This window comes from Acanthaster planci, linkage group LG04 (genome assembly GCF_054643075.1).
Source record: "Acanthaster planci isolate LZ-2023a linkage group LG04, COTS_SCS, whole genome shotgun sequence".
Lineage (NCBI taxonomy): Eukaryota > Metazoa > Echinodermata > Asteroidea > Valvatida > Acanthasteridae > Acanthaster > Acanthaster planci.
Window position 1 is genome coordinate 19,653,587 of NC_141780.1, and position 19,745 is coordinate 19,673,331.

Sequence of the window (19,745 nt, forward strand, 5' to 3'; positions counted from 1 at the left end):
TATGTCCAACCACAATTTCTGTTACTTGAGTCGAAGTTGACTGGAGCCGTGTTTGGCTGTTTATCGGACACGAACATAGCAACGCCCCTTAACAACAGCATAAAGCATGAAGTCCCATAGCAAACTTGTCATACACAATCCGTCCAAGAAACGTGGAGCGTGGAGTTTTCACCGTCCTAAATTTACACAGAAAACTTTATCTGGCCAGGCTCTGTAACATATCAAAATGTATAAGTTGGACTTACCGATTGACTTGAAGGAGGCAGCCGCAATTGAGCGGAGAAGAAACCAAGAATTGGAACGCCAAAACAGAATTTTTAACGCCAAAGTTCGCACAATTGGGGTGAGTTGAAGTCCTTAGCTGCCGCTGAGTCTGGTGTTTTTGCTAGAGTTTTTTTTTTACTCGAAATCAAACAGAAAGGGACGAGGTGATTTTGCTGTATTTAGAATTAGGTGCTTTGCTAAATAAATGTTTAACCAAAGCTTGAACAAAAAGTAAAGGAATTTGAGAAAAAGAACTTTTGGGGGGTAGGCCTAGGGCCGGTTATTCTGGTGTAAGAAAGTATCATGCTCATTCAGGGGCGATTAGACCATGCCATGCCTCACGTAAGTAGGCCCCTAACAAAGTTTTTAAAACTGTCTTTTATTCTAAACAATTTTAGCTTCCTTTAGACATACGACAGACATTGATTTAGGCCCCTAATTCAGTAATTGGCCATAAGCTAACATTAAGACCATTTGTCGATTTGCTTACTGCTTAATTTTGTGTACACAGATTGATGTTCAAGCCCTGAAAGAGCAAGTACATGACAGAGGTCTACAGGAGCAACGAGAACAACAGAGACATGAAGCTTTCGGTAAGCGAATTACCTCAGCCGTTTGTTTTGGCATTAATCTCATCAACATGTTCACCTTTTGAGTAACTTTTTCGCTGTCAAATATTTTAACCCGTTATCTCAATTTTTTTCATCCCTACAGCCAGTGATCTAATCCGCAATGATAAAATTGCTGAACTCCTCACACGTAGACGGGAGCAAGATGTGCGCAACCTCAACAAAGCACTCAACGAGTTCCGTGCTTTACATCAACAACCAGATTCCAGGCGGGAGTGGGACCTCAACGACCCGGATGGCAAGAAGAAGGACAAGCCCGCCCGGGTCTCGGATGACGATCCCCGCTGCGGCATCTCAGGGGCTCAGAAGTTTGACGGCGAGGACCTCAATTCCAAGGCCCGCCAGAAGCTGATGCAGGAGCAGATGAGGGAGTGGACCCGGCGGCAGGCCGAGGAGAAGAAGAGGCACAAAGATCTCCAGAGAGAGGCCGACAGATTGTATGATCTGCACCGACGGGAGGCTGACGAGAGGGCCATGGCACTGGCTAAGATGGAAGAGGAATGCCAACGAGCCATCAATGAGACTGTGAAGGATTATAACCAAGCACTGGTGAGTCCCGCTCTTTGTTAAAAAAGTTTGGCTCTGTGTAAGAGTTACTGTACAGTAGCAATGCATATTACAATGATTGACTGATTCCGAATGAATAATTTCAAATTTGTATCTCTTCTCACGTTAAGGCTGATGAACAGGCTGAGAAGGCTCGCCTTGCCAAGCAGCAGGAGCTGGACGACAACTTCACCGAGATGGTCAACCACATCAACGGCGACATGCTGACGGAGAACCCCGACGTGGCCGAGAGTGCCTTCGGCCCCCACCGCGTGATCACCGACCGCTGGAAGGGCATGTCCCCTGAGCAGCTGGCTGAGATCCGCCGCATCCAGGAGTTGCAGCGGCAGGAGAAGAAGCGCATCCAGGAGGACGAGGTAGAACGGGACCGTGAGTGGGAGCGGCAGCGGCTGTTTGATGCCAGGAGCGGGCTGCTGATGGAGAGGGAGGCCGACAGGGTCAGGAAGGGACTGGAGAAGGAACAGGTTGCTGCCAACACCAGACTTGCCGCCGAACAAAAATCAAAGTGAGTACAGGCAACTCTCAGAACAAGGTTGTAAAAACTTGCCAACTTACCTTGTTATAACCAGAACGTTGTTACTAAAGGACTAGAAAAACAAAGGCAAAAGATTCAAACTTGGGACTTCAAAATCAACACTTTACAATATTTTTTCACAAGGACGCCCCTTTAACTGTACATGAGGTCATTGAATTAAGGTTTATTGCTAAAAAGCTACCTGGATATCTGAATTCTTGAACAGATCAGTAACGACTCCTTCCTATAAACTTACAAGTTCACCAGTTACAGGGTTTATTTAACTTCTCCAATTTTCTCATGTTCAAAAGGAAGACACCACAATAACTTGTACAATAACTCTGAGAAATAGTGTAAGATTTAGTTCTGTTATTTCTTCGTTGTGTCTACACAATCGTTACACTCCAATAATTGATTTCTTTTTCCTTGCTCTTTACTTTGCAGCCAAGAGTACATCGACAACGAGGTGTATACCAACCGACCAACAGCAGCATACTTTCAGCAGTGGAACAAGACAAGTCGGTAGAGATAGTGACCGAAAAGCCCCTGGACATCTAGATGTAAACTATAGACTGTCTAGACACATCTCCTCCCACCCAGTGCAAAATTCTAGGGAGGGGTGGACATACAAGGCTCATTTCTAGAATCTCAGTATTCTATTTCCAAGAGGAACTTTCTGAAAGTAACCCCACGTTATGTTTTTCTGCCTTTGAGAGCCAGATACTGCTATTATGCAACCCATCTGTTTTTGCAAAGTTTCCCTAATATGGAAATTCCTACTTTCAAGGGATTTTGACCTATCACCACCCGCGTATGTGTGGACTTTTCACACTTCAAAATTTGGTCTCCTCGGATTCCTTTCTACAAATGCTGAGGAATGTGACGTGTGGGCAGCTGTTGACCTCTGAATCCATATACATTGTATATGTACATACAAAACATATTGATTTTAAATGTTTGAAAGTCTTGCTTCCAACTTTTCCACCCAAGCAATGTTTGAGATGACAATTGACATTTGAAGTTAGAAACTCCATCTTTCAAAGCCGTATTGTCCGTCCAACGTTCTATACCACCCGTGACATTGTAATTTTATTGAGTTTTATTTCATTTGTGTTGTATATATTAAAATAAAGACTTTGAAGATAACACAGAAGAGTCTTTGTTGTTTGCATCAGAATGTCTGGTCAACTCTGTGGACATAGTGGACTTCCAAAATCATTAGAAGCTTTTTCTTATTTTTTGTGCATAAACTCACAATAGTTTCAACACTACAACTGAAAACATGTATTATCGAGCTGATCCCGGCAATGTTGGCTACTGGAACCAAACCACGGTACATGTTTCAACATATCAATATTCAGTACCACATAAGACAGAAAACGGCACAACAATGTATTTGCATGGACTGTGAGTTTAATTAGATTTTAAAGTTTATACAAAAGTGTTCCATTCTACATGCATTGTACATATTTAACCAATTCACATGCTTTGTACATGTATTGCACTTGGATCTCAATGTTTTTGCAGTCAAGAACTGTTTGAGTTGGAAAAGACAGACAAAAGATTTCACATGCCAAATGACTGCAGGAACAGACAGGATGTAGCAAATGAAAGTACCTCTGGGCAAGAAAGTATTCAAGAGAAAGAGCAGAGCCTAAAAAATAGCATAAAATCTTGAAATGTAATGCATGTGCAAATGTACATGTATGTCTAGTTGGTTTCCATCTGCATGCATAAAAAGATACGTCATGAAATATAAAACAGGCCATTAACACAGAGGATTAATCACCAGAAATATGACTGATTTTACAAGAAACACATACATGTACAGTCAAAATCTTGTTAACATGAGGTCCTTCAGACTTGGGAAATTATCTTGTTATAACAGGAACCTTGCATTATCAGGAATTGATACAAAGAAAAACAAAGGATTGGGACCCAAAAATTTCCTTGTTACAATCAGAATCTTGCATTAACAATGCTCTTTTTAACATGGTTTGACTGTACATGTATCACAAAACACCTGTTTACACATTTACATATGAATACAAAACACTCACTATTTTCAGGTACATTATTCCTGTTTTCGTCAGGACACCGAATGGATTGAGAAATCTAAACAAACAGCTCTGTTTGCTCTAACACAAGCTATAAACAGAACTCCTGAAAAAAAATTAATGTAGACATTGAAGACGAGCATCTGTGGAATAGTTTACACAGATCTACAATTTCCCCAGGACAAAGGTTATATAAAGGGTACTCTGGAGGGTTGAACCAGTGACGCATATGAAGCAAGATATGAGACGGAGAAACCCCCCCCCTTTGTGTTGGTCATTGTTTCATTGGTATCTTAGGAATTCTTTTCAGACATCTAGGGGGATGTGTTAGGTAATCATAGTCTAGAGTGTGTATAGCAATTGGATGTTGGGGGGGTACCCCTTGGTCTCATTTCTTGCTGGATATGCAGTGACGACGTGAAATTCTTCAAATAATGTGTGATGTTCTTAACAAGATACATAACACTCACTTTTACTCTCAAAAGGAGCCTGTCCATGGACAGAACTGGCCGTGTTCCAAACCGACTTCCAGAGCTACGGCTAGGTCTATTGTCTGCGAGTCTCCACGCATTTCCAATGGAGCGAAGACCTAGACCTAGCCATAGACGACAGATTCGGTTGCAGCCACTGTCTCCCACTACAGCATTCAATATGGCATAAGTACCTGACCAATTATGTGGCTGGATGTACATTTTACATTAGAAGGTTTTGTTTAAACACAATTTACAGAGTAAGTGTATGCAATGTATACTGTACATGATGTTTTTACACAATCCACAAAAATTCATTTTGATCCCCGGGAAAAAGTTTTAACCCAACACAACTGATATATCAATAAATTTATTGTTTGCATGCCATAGAACATTACAGCTAAAAGTGGCAAGAACGGTTCACATTTCTAGCCAAGCTTGAATTACAGTGACTTCGTGCAGAATAGCGAGCACATGTACATGTATATATGAAATGTACTTCCTTTTTTGCTTCATTCTGTAGGTGTTTGTGTTGTTCCCAGCTTCAGCTGGGTAAAAGACCTTAATCATCTTGCTTCCTGAATCTACCATATTTAAGGTGTTAAATCTATCAAATGGGGTGGTGCCAGACTGTTTTTCCTTAATCAAAAATGTTAATTATCTTAACAAATACTGGTATGACAAAAAGTCCAAAATTGTGGGCCTATTTTGGACAGAGGCGGGCGGCCACATTCAGAGCTGAGTGCATAGTTTTACTACTATTTTATGGGTATCTTTGGGAAAGGGCAAATAAAAAAATTTTTTCGTGGCTTACCCCCCATAAAATTGAAACAAAAAGTGATCTGCTGGCCATTATCTTGAATTTCCAGTGAAAAAAAAAAAGGCCAACCTCTTCACGAGAGTCAACAGGCGGCACTTTTTCAGTCTGATTTTGCACTGTTCTCTATGAGCGCGTATTTGGTGTAGTACAACCCATAAGGTCCCCCAAAAGAAAAGTTTGACCTCACTTTCAAGATGGCCGACACGTCTACATTCAGACATGGCCCAACCAAATAACCATCAACAGTGGGAGAGCAAGGGCTCGTACATAATTTTCAAAGTACACGATGATCGCTTTTGAAATATGCTTCCAACATTATTCAGTAAAATGTTCTGCATGGACAAGGATTAAACTGAAATCAAGTATTTTCAATTAAATAAAGCGGAAGTTCTCTTTGCATACATGTATGTAAACTATACAAGTACTTTTTACATCCTGTTTATTTCAACATATAGTACCTCAGTCTTAAGGGCAGATCCAGAACGGAATTTTTTTGGGGGGGCCCAAAAATTTGGAACTGTTTTCATGCAACTTTTTATGTCCCTTCCGAGGGGTCAGCCTACATTTGGGGGTTTTTTTACACTTCTGGAAGGAAGAGGAGGGATTCTAGGGTGGAGACCACAACTGAGCTGGCTGCCTGTCGAAGGAACAAGGGAGGTATGATCGCTGCAGGAGATCCAGCCTGCTAGCAACATTATGATGATAATAACAATAAAGGGAGAGAACTGATGCAGACAAAAATATTCCCCTTTCTCTCAGTATCAAAAAAAAAATGAATTACATTTTTTCCATTTTTCATGACTTTTCAGTTACTTTCCCAGACAACTAACTGTTTCCCTCGTATTTGCCACGCCCATTGGAACAAAGAGGAAGTGGGCGATAATCTTGATTGCCAACTGTACAAAATAAAGACCAGGAGATAATGTTGTTGGACACCAGTGCAGGCAAACAACCTTACATGTACTGGCAGTGCAGTTGTGAGGACTCGCTACACGTGTGTTGGTCGACAAATTTGGTCCGAAATTTTCCCAGCGAAGGAAACAGTGCCCTCAATACAGGGCCAGTCAGAAATTTCATATTTCCTACAAGCGGTCAGAGTTCACATTCAGTTAACTAGAACAAATCTCTGCTCTCTATCATTCGGTACTATTTCTTAAAACTAAACCACGATCTCCAGCTTCTCGTGCCAGTTGGATTTGCATTGGCTGCTCCGGTGTCCACATCAGATTCTCGACTTGCAGGCTGTACTGTGACAAAAAACAAGACAGGGGTGTGTGTGAAATGTCTTGAGGTCCCAAAAGGACAAGGTTGTACTGCGCATAGATTTCAGCACAATGTCAACCTCCTTTACACCACAAGGCATCAAAGTCAAATGTAATGTAGGGAACCGTACCTTAGTAAGGGCGCCCTCATCCTTCCAATACGCGTCACGGAGGTAATTAACATAAAGTGGATACTTTTTAGGGTTCCCGGGCACGCGGTGTGAAGGTGATCTCTTTGCTTTTGGGGTTTCGAATGTAAAACTGTACCCTCTGCATTTTGTTTCTATTAATTTGCAGGGAGCGTGTCTTCGGCCATGCCCCTAGGCGTGGGAGAGAGTCAATGCTAGGAACCCCTAGTAAGTACTTATCATTGTATAAATACTTCACACGATCTTCTGTCGGAGAAATTGTACGATTTACGGGGCCCAACGTGGTAACTGCTTTCTGTTCTACAACGTGCCACACTGTATTGGTTGGCTAGCAGTGTTAGCCTTACACCATTCATTATATTGTTTTTTACGGTGCCGTCTAGCCATTACACAACACCAACTGTTTTCATATTTAATAAATTGTAGTTAGACATCATTTATTGTTCACGTGTTCTCCAAGTGCTCGTCCGCTTTAATTAGGGAAACGCTCCTCCTTCCTCCCACTGTCCAACTGACATGGGGCTGGTCCGCTAAAGTAAATTAACACGGGCTGGGCTCTACCCTTTTCAGCCCCTACAAGTCCTCTGCAACTTTCAGATGGCTTTTTAAGACGAGGAACAGTTTAAATGAGGCTAGGGTTTCCTAACCTAGAACTTGGCTTTGGATTCTGGGTAGAGACTTTTACTAGCGGTGGAGAGGAGACTTAGAAGAAAGGAGACAAGAGAAACATACCGCAGGTCTTGAGGCACACAACCTGTGCATTACCTATTAATTTAACCCTAAGAGAGCCAGAAACCATCCCCCTCAACATTTTTTCAAATATCCCCAAAATATTTTTTCACGTGCTGAGTCTTTTCAGTAAGTCTTTGCAGTCATTTTGACGCCACTTTTGTGAAAATCAAACCTACTGTTTTCCAACAGCACCCATTTTTCCAAGATGGGTCAACCAAAAATGTATACCTACTACTCTACTGCCATGCTCAGTGCACACAGGTTGGTACGTACGTGGCCTTGAAGTTCAAATGACTGGAACAGCAAAACCGTATCTCAGATCGATTTGAAACTTTACATTTGTACTGTGTGAAAATGTTCTAAATAACATGTCTCTCTTAGGGTTAAGTATAGGACAGAATTTTAAGCTGCATCCAAATTACTTAACTGTGGCTGGAAATAACACCTGCTCCTATGGGAAGACGCAGGCTAGTGGCTATAGCCACTCCTACAGATGTGTGTTAAAGCTAGCCATAGCCACTTGATTAATAGACATGGCCTTTTCGCTGGTGGGGATCATAGAGGCAAGGAGTGGGAAGAGAAACGTACCTTGGGCCTTGAGGTGCTCCTCAGCCTGCGGGCACTCAATCAGCTTGAGCCGTCTGAGGTTGAGAATGGAGTCCGCGATGATGCTGGCATTGTTTCTCTGGTAACCGCCAGACGTGACCATCAAGAGTGGAATCGGCCTCTCTCTCCTCCTGGCTATCTCAAACACCAGCTGGTCTCGCTGTATGATGCCCTGTACATATACAACATCTACAGGATTAGACCCCTACAGTTCCTATGTAGCGCATGTCTACGTCCACAGTTCTGCACAGCCTTGGAAAACACCCAACATATCTTCATTTTGTAAAGAGATGTTGGTCTGCTTCGTAAAATGTAAAATCCACAGTATCTGGCATGCTGTACATTTCCTGATTTCCCAGGCACAAAACTGAAGACGTTTTAGAAATGAAATCACTTTATAAACCTCCGAGCACATAATACAAAAACTGCTGCAAACTGCGTGCTGGCTATAGTGACCTCAAATACAACTCCAAAAAGTAGGAGGGCTTGATGTTGTGATCCAATAGAATCTTTCTCAAAGACAAAAACCTCTTGCGTTTTACATCTCTGAGATCAGTTACAGCGTTACTGTAAAAAGTCACTTCCGTATTCACACAAGAAGAAAGTGAATTGTTACCAATTCCGCAGAGCTTGTGGGAGAGGACAAGTTAAACGAGGGTGGATTGAACAAAGAGGGGAGACAGTCCCTCCTTGACTAGGGGCAACTCTGACATTCTTACCTCTGGTGAGATGGACAAGGCACCCAGAGGGTCTCCTTCGAGTATATCTGTACCAGCGTTGTAGACGATCAGATCGGGTAGGAATTCCTCCAAAGCTTTTTTGAAATATCTACGTCAGACACAGAAACTTAGGATGTTGACTTTATTGAATGGATGTGGGAGCATTTTTAGAGCGTGCTTGGGGCAGGGAGAGGGTGTCACTGTGTTTATCACCCTATCTGTCCCCAATTTCTGACTCCAGTGCATTTGTAATATCTTCTGGTATGTGGTGAGGACATTACAATACTGAACGAGGGTCACATCAGTTATGGACATCCACTTCATCTAACTGACCCCAACCGTGTCAGGTGCACCAATCTCGTCACGTTAGGCAGTAAAGTGAGCTGCCGATATCTAAGACAAACACAAGGGACAATGGGCCTGTTTGTTTCACACAGATCCAGATCGCAATCAGTGATCCGTCATTGGTTCACTGACACCAGTTCCTGCTTGATGGTAAGTGCAAACCAGCTCTGGGATCGCTGATCGTGATCCGAATCCATGTGAAACAAACAGGCCCCAAGTCCCATTGAATGATGTCATTAGTTGGATCCTGTGGTGGCTGGCAGGCCAGGAATCAAAGGCTGTCTTTGGCTTTGAGGTTTTCCTGGTTACCAGCTACAATGGATAGACTTCTCAGTTTGCGTGTCCTTTGTGGTTTTAATTTCCTGGTATGTGGTTAAATTTTCTTTCGCTGAATGTCAACACAGCAGTGACAACATTCACTTTCTGTTTGACTACATGTACGTACTTATCTACTGCTCTCAGGAATGGGCCATCGTCTGTAAAGAAATCAAGCTCCACTTTTTGCCTAATTCCTCCTGGAAAAACAAAACAAAACATGATAACTAGCTAATTGAAAGGGAAAACAATTCTACCTTGATGTGGATGTGATGTTATGTTATGGGCAAAGTACTATCAATGAACAACAGCAGTTTCCAAATGATGTACAATGTAATGTACACGAGCACGATACACACATGTTGGTATTGTGGTAGTCTTATAGGGTCTTGTGTTGGTGTTGTGATAGTCTTGTAGGGCCTTGCGTTGGTGTTGTGGTGGTCTTGTAAGGTCTTGTGTTGGTGTTGTGGTAGTCTTGTAGGGTCTTGTGTTGGTGTTGTGATAGTCTTGTAGGGCCTTGCGTTGGTGTTGTGGTGGTCTTGTAAGGTCTTGTGTTGGTGTTGTGGTAGTCTTGTAGCGCCTTGCGTTGGTGTTGTGATAGTCTTGTAGGGTCCTGTGTTGGTGTTGTGATGGTCTTGTAGGGTCCTGTGTTGGTGTTGTGATAGTCTTGTAGGGTCTTGTGTTGGTGTTGTGATGGTCTTGTAAGGTCTTGTGTTGGTGTTGTGATAGTCTTGTAGGGTCTTGTGTTGGTGTTGTGTTGATCTTGTAGAGTCTTGTGTTGGTGTTGTGTTGATCTTGTAGGGTCTTGTGTTGGTGTTGTGATAGTCTTGTAGAGTCTTGTGTTGGTGTTGTGATAGTCTTGTAGGGTGTTGTGTTGGTGTTGTGATAATCTTGTAGGGTCTTGTGTTGGTCTTAAGAGGTCTCAATTACAAAACTCCGCTTAAGTCTCACTACTTACGCTTGGCGTACCCATCATGAGGGTAGATACTTCTGTTGTACATGTCCAGGATGTAGACCGTGTCCTGCATGTTCATGAAATCTCTCTCGTGGCCGTTGCCTTGGTGAGCATCCAGGTCAATAATCATGACCTTCTTCACCATACCCAGCTGCAAAAGAAACTGGAGAGAAACATCACCAAAACTGTTTATTCACTTGTCTTTCTCTAATGATATGGAATCAGATGCTATTATTAACAAAGTTGTGCAAACTATGGTGGATGAGAAATTTCTGCAACTGGGTTCTTGAAGTTAACGGTGGATGAAGAAACAAGACACTGATATTCTCTGTCAGTGTGTGTGTCCATGGTTATCAGTAGCAAGACAACACTTCTAACATTAAAATCAAGCAATAACAGTATTGATTGTAGTAATTTGTCTTGCTCAGGGACATCATTCCTTTTCCATTCTAAAGAGGGCACCTGGCCCAATGCATGAGTACAGGATGACAGGAAATGGCCTCCCTGCTTCTTTAATGCAGAGTTTGTCAGACGTTATGAACTAAGATGATTCTATCCAATTTTTGTGACAGTATTTTGTAAAATTCTATACCTGAGCTGAAGGAAACCCCTCCATAACATTTACTTGTCATGTGCGGCCAAAAGCTGAAGGTTAAAAAATTTAGTCATCTGTGGATGATGGTACAAATGCAATTGCTTTCCAGTCATTTTTGGCGGTGCCAGAAAAAAACTCTCTCCATGAAAACTCATTCCCTTGATTCAACTCTTACTACCCTTTTCATTCAAATGGAAGCCCATTTCATTCCACTGTACCTTAATGGCAAGCGTGATGTCTGCATAGGCACAGAAGCCACCCCCTCTGTCACTGGAACAATGATGGAAGCCACCACCAATATTTATGGCCCAGCCGCGCTCCATGGCCAACTTGCCTGCCTGTTTAAAGGAAGAAGTCACAAGAGGCCTGTTACCACCGGATACAACTCCCTGCTGGCCATTCATCAACTGTCACTGATGTTTGCAAATACCAAACCAAAACTCAAACCTGTCACTCTGTCAAATTACAAATATTGACATGTTAAAGCACTGTGAGAGACCCAAGACTTAAGAGCAAAATGTAAACAAAACATGTATGAGGTGGACTGCATTCATCAATGGCAGTGTCTTTTATGCCACTTTGTTGGAGTTCGCAAAAAAGTCACCCTCATCTTTCACAATGGTTTCACTGGTCTCTGGTTTCATAAACTTAATCTCGAGGGAGAACCTACTGGTTCACTGTATATGGGTCAATGCAAATCTAACTTTTGAAGATGCAAACCTTAAGTCAGAGTTTGGAGTATTCCTACTTGATTTCAACAGTAACTCTCTGAAAATGACGTTGGAACTTAAGATGAAGCCAGAGTCAGGGACAAAGCTGAGATCAGCCTTAAAGGCTGCTCAAGAAGGACCTTTGCCAAACTGCCTCTGACCTTTGACCTTGAATATTACCCCAATCACAGTCCTGGTGAGAGGGAGACAGGGAAGTTAAATTTCATTCCAGAGATGTTTTGCACTCCCGCTGTCTTCCAGCCATAGAGCTATTAAAGGTTCCAAAACAAGTTCGATCTTTCCCAAAACCTGGAAAGTCTGTTGTACCAAGCGTCCGGGAGGATTTATGTCCATTCTGATTTTCAGGCTAGTTGTGTCACAAACAGAAGAATGATGGTCAAAACTAAAAGAAATCTGTAAAAACCAAGATGTCTGCTCACCAGGATTGTTCCCCCGGTCTGTGTTCTGAGTGGTTTGAGTACTTTTCTCTGGACGACCACATTTGGGAGTAGAGCTACTGGAGGTACCTCAGTGATGGTTGCGACCGTCACACTCCACTGAACACACAAATAGAACAGAATGCAACAAACTGTCTCATTTTTGTGACATTATTAGTCATTAGTAGTGCTTCTTTTCCTCATTTTCCTCCTCTTCTCTCATTTGTCAGTGCCAGAAACTGACACAAACTGGTAAGCTTTTTTTTTCATTTTAGAATGGAGTCTGGTCTTAAAGACTCACTCTCAAATTTGCCTCAAACTACCCAAATTATTGGAAGGTTAGTGTATTTTACTTGAAGTGTTAAAAATTGGCAGTTGTTTCCCCTCTCATCATGTCAGTTAATAAGCAACTAAACAAAGTATTTAAAAAATGAATTTCAGTAAGGCACGTGACAATGCCGTTAAAGCATTTTCAACAATTAGATTTGAAGAAACTACAATAAAATTTAACATCAAGCAAAAGGCAGGACAAAACAAAGTGGAAATGTGAACAGTACACAACATGTACTCCAGTGATGATGGATTTGTCTCAAGGACAAAAAAAAATTTCTGGCACAAGCTCAAATCTTGATTGTAAACATTCTAAGCTGGAAAACTTCAGGGGAAATACTATACATTTCCAAGGTCAAGGGAGAGCCTGTGGTGGGGAATTTTGTGCATGAAACAGAGTTTCAAAGTTTAATTTACTCATGTTAAAAAGAAATGTTGTTTGGTAAAATGAAACAATTAATGTTCAGATTAATAAGTTGGCTTATTCACCAACGTCAACACAACGGTTTTGTTATTTAATCCCATAAGAGGTGAAGAGTAGGTAATGCATGACTGCAAAAATGACGTCTGACCATACAAAAATAAAGTTTTCAACCAATGACAGTGTTTTATGATTTTTATGAAGAATACAAGTACACATTACTCTCATTTTATGCTTGCCAAAATCTCTTTCAGTACTAAAGACACAGCACAGTGTATCAAGTTAACAAGCAGGAAATGCGCACGAAAATAGAAGAGGACTTAGTTACATATACATGTATGAGGGCAAAAGAATGAAAGCTTAAGGAAGCATCTACCAAATCATAAACACATAAGCAACTACATTGGGGTAAGAAATAAAGAACATACACGTATCAGCAAGTCACTTTGATAACAAACAGGCGTAAAGGAAAACAACAGATCCTGGAAATTATGTGGCTAGGGAATTTAAAGGCAGCTGGTTACAACAGTGTGAAAATTATCATGCATTAAAAAAAGGCAAAGAGGTGAAAAAAAAAAGAGACATGGTACTTTGACATTTACTGGAAACTTTACACTTCAAAGATGCAATTTTCTTAGCTGAGAAATTTGCGTGAATTTTCCTCTGATGTTCTCTTTGCGTTTTCGATTAAAATTTCCTGAGAAGAGCACAAAGGCAAAGAGAGACAAAAGAGGGCGGTATTGCAGCTGAAGAGGGGTAGACTAGACCAATCAAAATGCTGATTCAATAATTATGCAACAAAATTACAACTGGCTCAAAAGTTGCTTTAATAAAAAAGTCAACTTTGATTTCTAGTTCTTTTGATACTCAAATTGTGCAGTCAGTCCAAAAATAGTTACCTGTATCCTGCGAGTGACTTGAACTTTATGCGAAAAATACTTCTGTTTCATACGGCAGTGATACTGAATGCAGAGCAACATTTGAAAAGAATGTTTTCCCTGAGACTGTCTCAGAGGAAAACAACTTTATCTTCCAGCAAACTTGATAATTTCTGAACTTAAGCACTTTTTCTCCAGTGAGGCCTAACTTTTGCAAAATGGTCAGGCAATCATGGATGGAATTTGAACAGCCAGGAGACTTAGTTTATTTGGGGGTATCTTTTGCTGAATGCAAGTTATTTCAAAAAAGGTCCAAAAAAAGAGATCGATTTCTGAGGAATGTCTCGGAGCTTCTTTCATGCTTCACCAGTGTCAAAAATACAGACAGGTTATTTTTCTGAGTCTTAAAAGGGTGTTGAAATATGAGATGTGGTAAGAACCGTGCATAAATGAATACTGTCTGAGTATATTGACTTTTGATAATGGGAAGGAACCCGAGAAGCTGGACATGAAAGTGTGCAAAAAGATGTCCCTGCGTTCGCAAAAGGGCTCAAACTTAAATCCAATTTCTTTTGCAAACATTTGTGCATTTCCTACATGTGAATGTAAATGCAGATTTCAGCAAAAAAGTTTACGTACTCACATTTCTATTCATATCAAATATATATTCAACACAACTGCAAGGTTGGCAAGTGCATAATGCAAGCGATATAGAGTTTGTTTCAAGATGTACTCCTAGAGATGATATAGAGTACAGATGTGCGACGTCATTTTGCACCAGACAGTGTTGGCTCACATTCTGGTTCTTGTGCTAATGCCTTTTACACACATGACTGTGCATGTGATGTACTCACTTAAAGTACTATAGCAAGTTTGGGGTGGTTGATGTTTGTTAAATACAGTACCAACATTACACTTGACTATACAAATGCTCCAAGCCTAGTTTACTGTTACATCAAGTCTGCTGGAAGATTAAATGACAAGTAGTGTAAAGTGAGTCTTTGTTTGAGTCAAAGCACACTGAACCAAGAACAGAACAGACTGGAAGACAGACTAATCACAAAGCACTTTGTAAAGGGAGAGATGGTACCTCAGGAATAGCTCTGGCAATGTTTTCCTGTCAAAGCAAAAAAATAACAATGCTATCATCAGCCCAACATGGAATGCACAAAGCCACCGGCATGAACCGTGTTAAGCGGTTGTGTGCGGCAAAAAATGTGCAAAGGGAATGACCAGCTTTTTTTAGAAAAACGAGGGCAAAAGAGTAGGAACATCCAAAGCATAATGATCTGGGGATTTTGCAAATACATCTTTGGAAATAAGCTCATATCTCGCTTTGTGTCCAAGTTCTAAATTCAGGAATTATAAGTCCTCTCAGTTGAGAGCTTTGGTTTAATGTAGCACGATCTTCTTTTGGCTAATGCAACATCAAAATTGTCCAATCTGAACAAACACATGGAGCATTTTCTACTGGTTCTGAAAGTACACCTGTGAAAATTATTCTCATGCCTCAACAATGAAGCAAAACCACACACACACCCTGAGTTGGAAATTGGCCAGCTTTTATAATTAATTTTTTTTTCATTCTTTTATAATCAATTATTCTTTTATCACATTTCAATGCTCAACCATGCATCTCTGTCATTTCATTTTCCAGGGAATGAGGGAATTGAGGTTTGCAAGCTTGCGTTAACAATTTCCACAGCCAAGCAAAGCCTCCTGCTCTTCTAAGTGGGAAAAAATTTCATGAAAAGATACTGAAGTAAAACTTTAGTGCACATGCTAAAATTCAACACCTGGATTTCAAAAGGGAAAAAGGTCAAGTTTTATGTCCCCTACTACAGTGATAAACGGTCAAATGTTTACAGCAGTCAACAAAAGATTTTGTAATTTTGAGGATCGTAAACCTTTAAAATTTTGGTTGACTGAACCTGACTTGCCTGTATTGATCTTAAGTACTGCAGGTGGTTATTTTATTGCTTTTTCTCACGAAGCAGCTTTCCTCATAAAAACTGTAGAGCTATTTCTGTACACTTTAATGCTTTCAGGAAAATGTATTTTGAAACTGAAGAGCACAATGAGACTATTAGAGAGTCACATGATGCACCTGCACATTTGTGAGAAAGACGGTGGCACGCAATGGCACATAGTATGTACATAAGAATGAATACAGAGGCTTGGGAATTATTTGCTGCAATACTGTTGCAAAAGACAACACAGAGAGAACATTGTGACCGAAGAAAGGATGCTTTTCTTTCACCCAAGGGTGTGTGATGCTGAAGAAAAATGAAATAAAAGAGAAAAATGGTGAAGAAAAAATCTTCCCCTTGAAACTGAGGCCTCTCCCTCACCCAGCACAAAGTTTTACCAAATATTAAGACAGGGAAGTAAAATTTAAGTGTGTTTTAATTGTATCCAAAAATGTCATAGCCCACAAAAACCAGAAGACGAGCGTCTTTCAAAACATTTACAAAGAAGATGAGTGGTCACAACCTTGATATTAGAGGTGGAGTTAAGGAAAGAATGGGGCAGCCAGAACCAGAGCTACATGTAGGCAGACAGTTGGACAAACAAACAGATGACAAGAGACATATAGCATGGCATTGCGGCAGAAAATGACGTGGACGATGAGTAGAGCAAATGGTGTATTAACAAACCAAAGGAACTTAATCGATACCCTTAAACTGTCCAGGTATTTTTTGGTGTGAACCACAAGGAGGTCTTCTGTTGTTGCCTCTAAGGGACGGATTATAGTTTCATCACTCAGCATCCCTTTTTCTGTCAAATTAAAAAAAAAAGTTTACAGTCACTTTAGATCTGTGCTGTTTGGCAAGTGCATGTACATGAACTTGACCTAGGACCAACAATTTCCTGACACAATATTACGAACTAGGGACATTTTAAAGTGAACGAGGAAATATATTGAACTGTGGCACCACGTTGTCAGTGTGAAATTTATTTACTGCATTCTTAATCTTGAATTGTTGACAGTTGATACTGATATAGCTAACAATGCTCACACTGACAAAAATGCACTTCCAAAAGTGACATACAGAGCGAGTTTGCTTCTTTGTTTTTTGTGATTTGGGGTTCAGTAAACAGTATTACCAAATACCCAGTATCTTAGATGACGTCACTCCATGATTTGCTCTTAATTAATAAATAAGTAAAAGTTTGTTATTGGTACATGAGCACACGGTTAGCTAGTGGAGGTGGGCGGAAATTCCGTACCTTTTAAAAAGTTGAAAACTTTCCCCCATTTTCCAGAGTCAAACGGGTGGAGTTTCTCCAGTCCTAAGAAACCAATGTTGTAATCGGGGGAGTAGACAATGGGCCACTGTTTATCCTCCACCCTAACAAAAAGTTTTGTCACATGTGGCTGACTTTGATGCTCCGGAACGGTCTGGTCTCCTGGTTGGGACTGCTGTTGGGATTGATCATCGCTGGGTTTCTCTATATCTGCGATCCCTTGGGGCTTTTCACTGTTATGGGGAAAGCTAAGAAAGAAGGGGCCAAGATTACAATATCAAGGCCCAATAGATTGACTTTGGTCTTTCAGTGGACTCATAACTTTGTCATACATGTAACAGCCACGTTGAATGCATTGTAATTCCTAGTGATAGTGAGTCCTCTCCTAAGAATTGCATGAAATTACAAATAAAATCTTCTGATGAATTTCATGCAAATTACTTTTTTTCACAAGCTCTATTATGCTGAGTATGCTCACCCTGTTTTCTGTGAGTTTAGAATTATAAATTGTGGAAAAATCTGACTTTTTGACGGATAAGCAACCATGTGAAAGTTATTCCTCCATTTGTCACGTGTATTGATAATTTTTACCCCATAATTGCCCTTGAAAGTCTGAAGGCTAAACCCAGTCCTCTTTCAACCAAATTAACCTAGCAACTATTCAATCTGAAGTTATTCCTCCATTTGTCACGTGTATGGATAATTTTTACCCCATAATTGCCCTTGAAAGTCTGAAGGCTAAACCCAGTCCTCTTTCAACCAAATTAACCTAGCAACTATTCAATCTGAAGTTATTCCCCCATTTGTCACGTGTATTGATAATTTTTACCCCATAATTGCCCTTGAAAGTCTGAAGGCTAAACCCAGTCCTCTTTCAACCAAATTAACCCAGCAACTATTCAATCTGAGGCCAATGTCATCCACATATATTCACATGCAGGTGGATCCAAAAGTAACCTATAACTTTTTATTTGACATATTAATAAAACATAAAGACTTAAGGTGCCTTGCCCTGAGCCTAATTTTGTGTACATCGTCCTGTACATTGTATTGTTTGCATGAGATGGACGGCTCTTGTGTGTTTGTTTTTCAACAACCAGCTGCTTTACTACTCAGTAACAGTGTTGATATGTAATATTGACATGCACATGTACAGCATTAATCTGACACTGAGTTGGTACCTGTTAAGAATATACACGCCCCCCCCCAAAAAAAAAACACAGACCATCATCCGACCTAAATTTTTTGGGCTATAAAAATTTAGAGTAAAAAATATTTTACCCAATCAACCACCCTAATTTATTTCCCAGTGTAATAGGAAAGACAACTAATTTTTGTTTGGCCTAAGAAAAGAAAAAAAAGGTGACAATAAAACCGATGTAATTATTCGCTAATAGCCCCAGGCGTGGAGGGTAAAGGTATGACGGATATAACTTACAAGTCTATTGTAATGGAGATTGGCGCCACGCTTTATGCAAACAAAAAGTTTTCAGGGCAGAAGCCCTTTTTTGACTCCAAAAAAGTGGCCATTTTCAGAGTTAAAATGTGCCTTTAGACACCTTTTAGCCATTTTGAAATTGACATATGGGGCCTGGATATCCAAGGGCAGAACGGCATTAGAAACAACTGTTAAAGAGGTAGACGGTAGGTAATGATGGACACAGTCAAAGTGAATTTACAAATTTCAGAAAAATTACCTCTTTTATTAAAAATTATCAAAACTTACAGAAACATGCAGAACTTTTCACTCTGTTTTAATAAAACTTATCCTCAGGCCATAAAATATTAATTACCAGGACGAATATTGCTGATAGGGAACTCACCAGCAACGCAAAATTCAAAGTTTTCCATACCGCGATAATAGAGTTACCGCGATAATATAGGTCATTTAGGAGCCGAATTCAAAAACGTATGCTCTATCTACCAATCCCCAGTTTATTTTCACGAATTCGATGCAATGCATCCGACATGTCAGAAAGGGACGGGCTTTCAGCATGTTCAGGATGTGGAAAATAGATACGATAAAAATCAACACAAGCCAAGAAAAATGTAACAGATATGAGTTAACACTGTCAATTTCTAATTTTAAACTGCCAAGTGCCATTTTATCACAAAACAGTGGTTTACCTTTCACAAGCATGTGAGCAATTTCCACCTCCGACACTAGCTTTGTCTTGCGGTGATTCCCCTACGCATGACGCCATTTTTCTTCACAGTAACACAAATGCATTTCTCTTTGCGGCTGCGGCTTGTTGCAGTGCACTGCAACAATCTAAGCCGCAGCGGTTACCGTGTACCACACTATACTGGCTTATATACTGGCCTGTAGCCACAAGTACACATGTACATGTACATGTACATGTGTACTTGTTCAGCACTACCAGAGCCGCCACCTGAGCGATAATGAATATGCAAGTCGTGTAACATACAGTCCGTCATTTGAAGTTTCCATTTTTGTTGAAAGGCATGGGACTAAACTCCCTGTGAAATTATTCTTTCTGGCAAGCTGTCATTTTGAAGGAAACAATGCCTCTACAGTGTATATAACGTTAGTTCCCAGTTCAAGTTACTTCTCAAGCCAGGGGCGTACTCATATCCGAGGGGGCTTGGAGTGTGCACGCCCTCCCCCTAGCCCCACAAATAGGGCTGTAGTGGCTCGCTTTTAAGAGACAGGTTGTAAAAGCGAGCCACTACAGCCCTATTTGTGGGGCTAGCCCTCTC

The 19,745-nt window shown here is 40.7% G+C and overlaps 2 protein-coding genes across 4 annotated transcripts; one reads left to right on the forward strand and one right to left on the reverse strand.

The window, feature by feature from the left end:
- Positions 1-83: 83 nt before the first annotated feature.
- On the forward strand, positions 84-3,127 carry ribc2 (RIB43A domain with coiled-coils 2). Its single transcript, XM_022248355.2, has 5 exons — positions 84-343; positions 776-857; positions 979-1,442; positions 1,571-1,965; positions 2,419-3,127. Exons 1-5 carry the CDS (start codon positions 227-229, stop codon positions 2,498-2,500), a joined length of 1,140 nt encoding a protein of 379 aa, XP_022104047.1. The 5' UTR covers positions 84-226; the 3' UTR covers positions 2,501-3,127.
- Positions 3,128-3,367: 240 nt separating this feature from the next.
- On the reverse strand, positions 3,368-19,290 carry LOC110986466 (histone deacetylase 11-like). 3 transcript variants are annotated; one of them, XM_022248343.2, is made up of 11 exons: positions 19,152-19,290; positions 17,007-17,272; positions 16,453-16,553; positions 14,866-14,892; positions 12,150-12,266; positions 11,218-11,337; positions 10,408-10,567; positions 9,580-9,649; positions 8,790-8,898; positions 8,053-8,242; positions 3,368-6,563 (listed from the first exon to the last, which is right to left on the reverse strand). In XM_022248343.2, exons 1-11 carry the CDS (start codon positions 19,226-19,228, stop codon positions 6,544-6,546), a joined length of 1,257 nt encoding a protein of 418 aa, XP_022104035.2. In that variant the 5' UTR covers positions 19,229-19,290; the 3' UTR covers positions 3,368-6,543. The 3 variants fall into 3 exon arrangements, with proteins under 3 accessions (XP_022104035.2, XP_022104033.2, XP_022104034.2); XM_022248341.2 differs by having other exon boundaries at positions 3,368-6,568; XM_022248342.2 differs by lacking the exon at positions 14,866-14,892 and having other exon boundaries at positions 3,368-6,568.
- Between the last annotated feature and the right edge of the window lie 455 nt (positions 19,291-19,745).

What these genes read in the sequence shown, in the direction of transcription:
- LOC110986466 (XM_022248341.2), bottom strand. Translation starts at nt 19,228, where the DNA reads ATGGCGTCATGCGTAGGGGAATCACCGCAAGACAAAGCTAGTGTCGGA. An exon ending in TGCTCACATGCTTGTGAAAG is followed by an intron (nt 17,273 to 19,151) that starts GTAAACCACTGT and finishes CTTCTTTCTTAG; the next exon opens with CTTTCCCCATAACAGTGAAA. An exon ending in AGACCGGGGGAACAATCCTG is followed by an intron (nt 11,338 to 12,149) that starts GTGAGCAGACAT and finishes TCCTTTAAACAG; the next exon opens with GCAGGCAAGTTGGCCATGGA.
- ribc2 (XM_022248355.2), top strand. Translation starts at nt 227, where the DNA reads ATGTATAAGTTGGACTTACCGATTGACTTGAAGGAGGCAGCCGCAATT. An exon ending in ACAGAGACATGAAGCTTTCG is followed by an intron (nt 858 to 978) that starts GTAAGCGAATTA and finishes TCATCCCTACAG; the next exon opens with CCAGTGATCTAATCCGCAAT. An exon ending in AGGATTATAACCAAGCACTG is followed by an intron (nt 1,443 to 1,570) that starts GTGAGTCCCGCT and finishes TCTCACGTTAAG; the next exon opens with GCTGATGAACAGGCTGAGAA.